Raw genomic sequence first — 9,800 nt, 5'->3', positions numbered from 1 at the left:
AGTTTATGCTTCTTTGTTTTCACTTTGTTATCCAACAAGACAATCTGAATGTTTCGATTCGTTCAAAATTTTATGTAACTATGCTGAATCTTAGGCTAATGCATATTTTAGAAAACATGTAAAACTAATGAATTTTTTTGTAAATAAGTATTATATTATTCTTGAAACAAATATTTGTTATTTATAATTTGAGATTACTTATTATTTGAATTTCATTTTTGATCGCAAATTCTTTTTGCGATATTATGATTTATGAATTCATAAAGTTCTGATTCGATCTTTTTTTCTGTTTATATGTTAATTTTATTGTTTTTTCTATTTCTCTTTTTTGAAGTGAAAAAATTAAATTTGGACTTGTTAACCATTTTAAAGGAACTTCAAATTCAACTGTCTTTATACGTTCTGGATACTTAGGGTTTTCTGTATCATCAGAAACATATAGACATTTAGCTTAGATTTCTTGTTTGAATGGGAACAATCAAGTTGTCCTGAATGCGTTCTCCTTGTTCAGTAATGATGTTTCAGTTTTTTCTGTATCAATTGAACACTCAACGATCGTTTTTCATTCATCAGCAGCTTTCATTTTTTAACCATCAACGTGCTCTTCCACCCACAAAAACTTCTTTCTCCTCAGCAGCTTTGTGAATGGGTTTCGAAGAGGACATGCAATACCAACATGAAAAGGTTGCATTATGTGAGTCAAATTACCAGGCAGAGTGAAAACGAAAATAAAATATTCTGCAAATAATGCCAACGCTAAAGAACAAAGACGAGATGGATGATAATCAAGAATTTTAAAAAAAAGGAGAATTGTGAGGGATTATTCAAAGGAACCTGCATCTTGTTATTCATGAGCAGAAATGAACTGCATAACAGAAGAAAGCATTTCTGTCCATCCATCCAGATGCATTGACGTGGATTTCACATGATCCTGTTATTTTGAACTCCAAAAGTTCAGGAGGAACCGTTTTCAAGGCAGAAATGATGATGAATGGTGAAGGTGTTCGGCAAGATGATCCAATGGTGGTCATTATTGATATACGATTATATGAGTAATCTTCAGTTGAAGCAGGTTTTCTTTTGGCTTCGGCTGGCACGATTAATTTTTGGGAAGAACAAAAATCAGCATTCCATTCGTCTAAGTGAAATATATTAAGCTTGTTGACAGATGGCTTGATATCTTTGTTGAACATAAAATTGAACCATGCTCTGAAATTTCACATGAATGCTGAATTCAATTTGGCTGGAGTAATACAAGAAAGAGAGAGTACTTTCAGCCTGTTCTTCGAAATGAATCTGGGCACAAACGCTGGAGAAGGTGGCACAAGTTGTTTATCAAAATGCTTGATAACAGGATTAAGTCCAAAGTTAAGAGACATCCTTAATGATTTCAAATTTTGTCTTTGCATTTCCGAATAAATGATTTCACTTAATTCTTGTGTTGTTATTCCATAATGTTGTTGATATTTTTCATGAACAATATTCAGCACCTTTTCTTCACCCTCGAAGTTAAGCAAACAAGGCCTTGTGTGAACTTCCTTTTCGTTCCAAGTTTGTCCGGCGCAATAACATCTTACAGCGCTATAAATTTTTTGGTCGTAATGTTCAACGCTTCTGTAATTATACAAACCTTCTGTGAAAATGCATAAAAAGCAGTAATAACTTTTTCGTTTGAAGAATAAGCGTTTCCAACTTCAAACGTAAGTTTAACGACTGAAAGTTTAAGTTCTCGTGTTATTTTAATAATCGTTGAATTTTATTAACAATTAAATAATGAAGGGTTTAAAGCGATTTTCATTTGAAATAGATCATTGAGGATTTATTAATCGTTTTGAAGAAAATAAATCTTTTAAAAATATTTTTTTCAAAAGACCAGAATTTCCCATTTTTATGATGAAGGGTTTTTATTCAAAAATACTCTTTGTCAAGAGGATTTTGATAAAAGAAAAAATAAAGAATAAAATTCAATCGTTTTGGGATTTGCTCCTTCTCTTCCATTTGAAAGAAAAGACTCATTAAAACAAGTTCATTTTTTATTATAATATTCTTTCATATTTTTTTAAAAAAAATCGGGCATAAGTGTGACAAAATACCTCCTCCAATTTAATGATTTCATTTTTGATAATAAGTGGGAATGAATAACATAAAAAAACAACACTTTTTGGTGGAGCAGTTTTTTGTGATATGGGTGATTATTTTTGAAATCATAACTTTTTTCGATGTGTTGTTTTTTCAAAGATAGTTTATCATTGGGAAGAGATTTTGAATTCAAATGCAAAAACTATCATAACTGTTTAAAAAACAAAGTTCTTAAGTTTATACAAAGACGAAGATATCTTTTATAAGTGTTTTAACTTTTCAATGTTCTTTTGTTTGAATTCAAGTTAAAATTTTGAACCGAAATTTTAAAATGACAAAATATGATTTCAAAAATAATCACCCATATCAACAAAAATTTCATAAATAAATTTTGTGTGATCTGTCCCATAATTAAATTTTTATTCAAATCTTTTTTGCTTAATACTTTCATGCCTGTGAATTGAAAGTTTATCTTTTGATATGATAACATAATACTAAAATACTTCAAAAATGAGGTTTGAAATTTGAACTTTATCTCTGTTATTTAGTATTATTCGATTTTATTTTTTGATTCACCTAAATGGCAACTTCCTTTTATTCATAAAAATTATTTTTGTATATTTTAATTTTTTGTATACTTTAGAAGTTGATGTATAACATATTAAAATTGTCTTTCTATTTTAAAAAAGTGAAAAACCATGTTTATTTGGAGTCTATTTTTTTTGTAGGAAAGACTATTTAAGAAATAAAATCAATCATTTCTGTTCCATTTGATTAAACATTTATATACAAATATTGTTAATAAGATTATCAGCTCATTTTTTTCTTATATGATCGTAACATTAAGTGATTAATAATTAAGGAATTTTCATAAGAAAGTTAGGTCAAGATGATTCTTTTTTATATTGTATAAAGTTAAATGTTTAAAATGAAAAACTTATGAAAATTAGAATATATTTCATATTCACAAACAAAAAAAATATGATGATATTTTTATTTTTTGTTGTGATGATAAAACATTTTCTTTTTTCAACCTCAAGAGAATGACTAAAAATTAGAAGTTTCAATCACACATTGACACATTTCCATAAATGAAAATATAAAAACAAACCACATCATTAATTACTTCATTTCGTTCATCTTTTTCATTTTTTCATCTTTTCTGACAGAATACTTATTATTTCCTTTCTTTTGCTTCAACTTTTTTGTCTCCTTATTAATCTCTTTTTCTGAAAGAACAGATGATATTGTAAAATTAAACTATTTTTGTTTAATGAAATGTGGTGAACATAAACATGAAGCGAACTTGAATATGTTTGTCTGAATGAAATAGTTGTTCAGAAGAGACAATGCTGAAAGTGCGAGTTAGGAAGGAGCATCAAGTCGTTAACGTAGCATTACGAATGCTCTGTCGATTTCATTGTTGCGAGGAAGTTTGGAAGTGACGAGGCAAGCGCGGACAAGTCTTGAAGAGTCGTGAAAGTATAAGATTCTGTAAAGGACACTCCTATCGTTGACTCACCTTGCAAAGTCGGAACTTCACAAGGAGCTTCTGAAGTGCGCTTGAAGAGTTGATTGGGTGGGAGGAATTTCTTTCTTATGTTGAAGTCAATGACTTACAGGCACATGGCTTTGTCAAGCAGGCAGAACCTGTGCGAAGGACGAATTTCGCTCTGAAGGAATGATCTTCGATGGAGATGACAGATTCAGTACTCAGGGGAGTGGGTATTGGAGGAGAGGAGAGAAATTATAGGAAGAAACAGAAGATCACGAAAAAGTCGAAGAAGGAGTATTGAAGATCTGAATGAGAGAGTAGGAGAGGAGGAAGAGGAGAAGGAAGAGGAAGAGAAAGAGGAAGAGGAAGAGGAAGAGGAAAAGGAAGAGGAAAAGGAAGATGAAGAAGAAAGAAGAAAAAGAAGAAGAAAAAGAAGAAGAAGAAGAAGAAGAAGGAGGAGGAGGAGGAGGAGGAGAAGGAAGAAGGTGAAGGTGAAGGTGAAGAAGATAAATGAGCAGTAAATTGGATGGAAGCAGGAGAAAGAGAAGGATCAGGTGAGTGAGAATTCATGACTGTTGGGATTGTGCGGAATCTGGATGATGTGGAAGAGGAAGAAGGAGAGGAAGAAGGAGGAGGAGAAGAAGAAGGAGGAGGAGAAGAAGTAGAAGAAGAAGATGGAGAAGAGGAAGGATGTGGAAGAGGTGTCTGTCTTTGTGCAGAAGGAGTGAATGGAAGAGGAGAAGAAGAAATCAATTGAGAAGAACGCAATGAATGCTGGGGAGAGGAGGAGGAGGAGGAAGAAGAAGAAGAAGAGTTGGAAGAGTCAAAGTTTGAGAATAAAAAATGATGATGTGAATGAATTATGTTTATGAACATCATATGAAGATTCAAACGATGGAGCAATTATTCCATTTCCAGAGATTTTTACAGCAGTCGCGCTGAAAGAGAGCGTTTGAGTGGGAACAAATGTTGAGGTGAGGAGGGTGAGAGAGGCGTCTTGGAGGAGGGAAATGAAGCCAGTGAGGGCATATTCGATGGTGGCACATGGGGTCTGTTGCGGTCTGCCACAGGTATCAGCATCAGTTCTATTGCTGGCAACGATTTTGTTCTGGGCAATGAGGGGGAGCCAGCCATTGTACACATCATTAACAGCTGTTCCATTATTATACACTCTTTTTGTTGGGGTTGTTGATCCACAATTCTCGAATGGAGATTGAGTGATGCTGCTGCCATTGAAGAACACATCATTCCCTCTGCCATTTGTTGCGGAGTTTCCATCGAAGAAGCAGAATGTGATGAATTTTATTCCATTCATCCAAGAATACGTTGGATAAAAGAAAATAGCAGCACCTCCATAATTGATAGAGGCAGTCAATTTGTTGTAAGTGAATTGACAATCATTTACCAAAAACTGAGTTGGTTTATTTTGTTGGGGCCAATTGAATGTAAGAGAACAAGCCACATTTCCTCCAGTACTAGCTATACACTATCATTTGGTAAATAGAAATTTTCCGTTTGATGGAAAATCACCAAACGGTAAACACCAACCAGTTCAACACATATCTGTAATTGAACTATTTTCCACTCTGTTATCTGATAATAACTGAACAGAATTCGTTCGTGGATTTGTAAATTTTGATACTGCTCCTCCATGCAAAGCAGAGCAACTTGAAAAATTGGGTTTTGTGATTTTAATTTTCAAAAAACTTTTGTAATATAACGCTCCGGAATGATCTTTTACTGAACATTTGTTGAATGAACAAGAAAATTCCACGAAAATTACATTTTTAAAACAAAAAAATAACGTTTAAAACAACGATAAAGTTCAAATTTCAAACCTCATTTTTGAAGTATTTTAGTATTATGTTATCGTATCAAAAGATAAACTTTCAATTCACAGGCATGAAAGTATTAAGCAAAAAAGATTTGAATAAAAATTTAATTATGGGACAGATCACATAAAATTTATTTATGAAATTTTTGTTGATATCACAAAAACTGCTCCACCAAAAAGTGTTGTTTTTTTATGTTATTCATTCCCACTTATTATCAAAAATGAAATCATTAAATTGGAGGAGGTATTTTGTCACACTTATGCGAAAAATCGTTTCTGTATTGTTTTATAATAATTCGCAAAAATGAAAAAAAAATATTCAAATATTCGAATATTTTTTAAAAATTGTTAGGCTTATATTCAGAGGAGCTAACTTCATCTCCTGCTTAATAATTTGCACAAGATTCTTCATCAATATCTTTTTTATAAATATTTCCAAGTTTTGAATTCTTTCAATTTCATCTAAAACTTCTTTTTCTTCTTCCATCTATTTCAGAAGCCTTTTCCTTTTCAAAAAACAATATTTGATTCACTGTGTAAATGTTGTGTCAAATGTTGATTTAACTTTCAACAGTGAAAAATAATCAAACGTTAATCTGATCCTTGTTTCGAATCTTTAAAATGAGAAATATTAATGCTGCTGTGATCCTTAGATTGAGTTTTCAATCCGACCAGTCTCACGTTCCAGAAATGTTCTTTTTGAAACATTGTTTATTGTTATATCCAAGTGCTCCAAGCGAAGAATAAGTGTGTCATTCAAACAATATTATTAATGTTCCAATTTTTGTGCATTTCTGGATTATTTGCATAAAGTTTTCCTTCCTTCTTTTTGAATGACAACAACCATGAACTGTTTTCACGCTCCACCTCCCTCTGAACTTTCCTGACCTCTTATAATCCACGTTGAGTTTTTTTTCTTCCTCTTCGGAATTTCCGATTTCGAAATATTGCTTCATCTATTTCCACCATAATTCCTTCGTTTCCAATAACTAATTGCCTTTCGTTACACATTTGTGAACAAACTCACTTTTTTATTCTTCCGCAGTGAACCTCTGTGACATGATAAAAGTAAATGGAAACAATGACAAAATGATTAACAAGATTTTTATGATTTATCAAAAATTGTAATTAATAACGATTTCACTATTTTTTTGTCTGTAATAATTAATTTGTTAATAGAATTACAACAATTCTTATTATTTTGAAATAATCAAGATTTTAATAAAGATGATCAAGTTCCCAACATGCATTTTTTTCGCAGAAAATATCAGCTGAGGAATTTTTTTGTCACAATTTTTCGTTGACCGTCTGTGAAAAAAAGAAAAAGACGGATATTTCTAATTCATTCCACAAATTATTTCCAAAGCTCTCAATGAAGTTATTTGAAGTTTTCGCAATCATTCGTATTAATTTATTTAAATTTGATAAAATACATAAATCAATTAAAGTGTATTTTTAAACAGACGAATGATTTTTTACTTGTAATGTCAAAGAGAAATATTTCCAGCGTCCAATTGTGGCCTATTTGAAAGCAAAAAAAAAAGTCATCTTATCATTTTTCCATTTGAAGCTTTCAAAAAAAAAAATAATATCAATTCTTCAAAAATGTGTTTCATAAGGAATGTTCCTCTTATTTCACATTTGGGGAAAGCAATGAAACATTATTTTATTCTCAAAAAATATGTATTAAAGATCAACAAATATTGCACATAGTAAAGAGAATTGTTTTCGTTTTTTTTGTATCATTCTTTTGAATAACATTCAAAAGGGGTAACTATTATTCTCAAAGAGAAAAAATACACCAACTTGCAGTTCGAATTCACACATCTTGACACCTGTTATTGGTTTAATGTGAAAATGAATTTTTTTATTTCATCCAAATTTTTGTTATTAAAGACACTTTTCATATTTGAATAAATAATTGTCATTGAAAATTCAACTTCGATTACTCTTTATTCATAATAATAAAGACTTGAAGAATTTTTTTGAAAGAATAATATGGTTGTTTGGATTCAATAGGATTAAGTTCAAACAATTTTGGTTAATTTTCTGATGTTATACATCAATTTAATGCTTAATAATGGTTATTGATTCGCAATTGAGCGAATCAACAAGCGCAAGTTGCAGGTTTTCTCCTCGATAATGAGTATTGATAAAAAAGTTTGGGTGGTTTTAGATCAAACTTCGCAAACAATTTAACTTCTTTCACATTCCATTGTCCGCAGGAAGAATGGAACAAGAGCGTGTTGGAGTGACAAATAGCGATCGGCGAGGACAGAGGATTTGATCTTATTCACAGGCTTTCAAGGGTAGAAAACATGATCGAAGAAATCACCAGAAGCCAAACATGGCCAATGCAGTCCGGAGCTACGGAGTTGCTACCAACGAGGAAAGTTAAGAGAGAACGACAAAGGAAGAGATCTCTGTCGAGATCAAGCGAGTCAAAGTCGGATGCAAATTTTAGTGATCTGATCGCGAAGCGGAACCAAGGAAAGCGTGAGAGAGGATGTCGAACATATAGCCGAACGAAGAGACGGGAAGACGAAGAGGAAAGCAACTGGGATTCTGAAGAGCAAGAAGTGCAGGAAGAAAAGGAGAGAAAACAAAAATTTGCCAGAATTTTTCCCAGGGAGTGGTTGACACACCTGAGACAAGCGAGCGAGTTGAGGAACTTTATTGAATTTTGCAAAGCTTGTTCGATCAGGACAAACGATGATATTTTGAATACGTTTATTCCGGAGAGTGAGAAGGAAATTTTCACGGGACACACGGACACAAGCTGGAATGCGCTCGCCAGAACAGAAATCACAACAAAGGGGAGAAGAGACTCACCAGAAGTGAGCCGAGTAATCGAACTCCTCCAGCCTGTTCTAGAATCGGGCTTTGAAGTGGCGAAGGCAATCGCAGCCCTCACGGTGAAGGAACTAGAGAAGGCGCACCTCATGGAAGAGGAGAAAGAACGACTGAAAGGACTGTTTTGTTCTTATGCGCTTATTGCCAACTGTATCAGCAGAATAAACTTACTGAAAGTTATTCTTCAATCGGATTGGGAAAGCGCGAAAGGCTTTTTAGAAGGAGGAATGTCTTAGGAAGTGCCGGAGAACCTGAGAAAACTGGTGGAGAGCACTAGCTTTTTTCAAGCAGAGGGAGATGCAGCAGGATACGATGCATCTCCCGACTCCACAACAGGTTTCGGGTCCACAACAGCCAGAAGTGGGCTCCCGAGAAGATACAGTTCTGGAAGGAGCACACAGGGTTTTGAATACAGACAGCTCCAGAAGCATGGCTTCGATGGGAGCTTCACGAATTTCAAGGAAAGAAGGATGTCAACACAAGTACTACCACAGCATGCCCCTGCACCAGCTGGGAGAGTGGCCTCGATCACAGTTCCCCTCACCCCAGCTCCCCCGAGGATACAGGGAGGATCAGCAACAGGAACAGCTATTGGAACGAGCCAATGGACCTATAAGAAGTGAGGGGGAGTATAGCCCCACTGTGTTGCGAGACAGAGAGAGGAGAGAGAGAAGCAAATTACAGCGAAATGAATATACAACGAGAAACCGTCGCTTCGGGCGAGAAGCGATCAGAGACGGAAATGCAGAAACAACAGGTGAACGTCAGAGAGACTCTGAACCTGTCAGACCAAAGAAAGGAGAGAGAACGAGAAATCACGGGGGATTCGGCAATAGAGAAATCGATAGAAGATGTGCGACACCCGACAGCGAGAACAGAAGGAGACTCCGAATATTCCCGAGTGACGGGACAGAGGAGCGAGAGGGAGAACGGGAAGAGAGTCTTGAGAGCTTCTGGGATTGTTATCGAGCCCCCAATTGGGAGCGCCCGGAAGTGGAGCTTGAAAACAGCTATTGTACATATTCTCGAAGGAGAAGGAAATACACAGATGCAGTCTGGCCACAAGACGCCAGGAGTGAGGGAGAGTATAGTGATTGGATCACCAAAGGAGCCACTTCCGGGGAGACTGGTGAACAGGCTGAACGAGTGGATGAAGATTGGGGGAGACAAACTAGTGAGCCGTGGTGTAAGAGCTCGATGGAAAAGTCCCCAATATTTAATCTCACTTTTGAAGAGAAAACACAGACAAGAGTTTCGAGGGACGACAGAGATGACGAACAATTATTTATCCCTCTTGGAAAAGGAATTGAAGGAAGGAGTGGTGAATCCCATACAGGAGTCGGAGGTGAAGTGGTTCAACCCGACATTCTTGGTGACAAAGAAGAACGGAAAGTGGAGGAAGATCTTGGATTGCAGAAAGCTTAACGAGGAAGTGCAGGGAAAACACTTCATGATGGATTCCCAGGAGACAGTGGTGGAACTCCTGGAAGAGAACGACTGGATGACAACTTTGGACATATCGAGTGCATACCAACATGT

General features: G+C 34.9%; 3 protein-coding genes across 3 annotated transcripts; all 3 read left to right on the top strand.

Moving 5' to 3' along the window:
• Positions 1-4,142: 4,142 nt before the first annotated feature.
• Positions 4,143-4,530, top strand: MONOS_2364 (uncharacterized protein; the record flags this gene model as incomplete). The annotated part of the gene is made up of 2 exons (XM_067872281.1): positions 4,143-4,275; positions 4,460-4,530. The coding sequence occupies 2 exons, from the start codon at positions 4,143-4,145 to the stop codon at positions 4,528-4,530; spliced, it is 204 nt and encodes a 67-aa protein (XP_067722525.1).
• Positions 4,531-7,726: 3,196 nt separating this feature from the next.
• MONOS_2363 (uncharacterized protein) lies at positions 7,727-8,497 on the top strand (the record flags this gene model as incomplete). Its single annotated transcript, XM_067872280.1, has 1 exon — positions 7,727-8,497. The coding sequence occupies one exon, from the start codon at positions 7,727-7,729 to the stop codon at positions 8,495-8,497; it is 771 nt and encodes a 256-aa protein (XP_067722524.1).
• A 61-nt stretch (positions 8,498-8,558) lies between these two features.
• On the top strand, positions 8,559-9,686 carry MONOS_2362 (uncharacterized protein; the record flags this gene model as incomplete). The annotated part of the gene is made up of 1 exon (XM_067872279.1): positions 8,559-9,686. The coding sequence occupies one exon, from the start codon at positions 8,559-8,561 to the stop codon at positions 9,684-9,686; it is 1,128 nt and encodes a 375-aa protein (XP_067722523.1).
• Between the last annotated feature and the right edge of the window lie 114 nt (positions 9,687-9,800).

This window comes from Monocercomonoides exilis, assembly GCF_001643675.1.
Source record: "Monocercomonoides exilis strain PA203 chromosome Unknown scaffold41-876177, whole genome shotgun sequence".
Taxonomy (NCBI): Eukaryota; Preaxostyla; order Oxymonadida; family Polymastigidae; genus Monocercomonoides; species Monocercomonoides exilis.
Note: the sequence above shows the minus strand (reverse complement) of the source record. Positions and strands in the feature narration are given on the sequence as shown.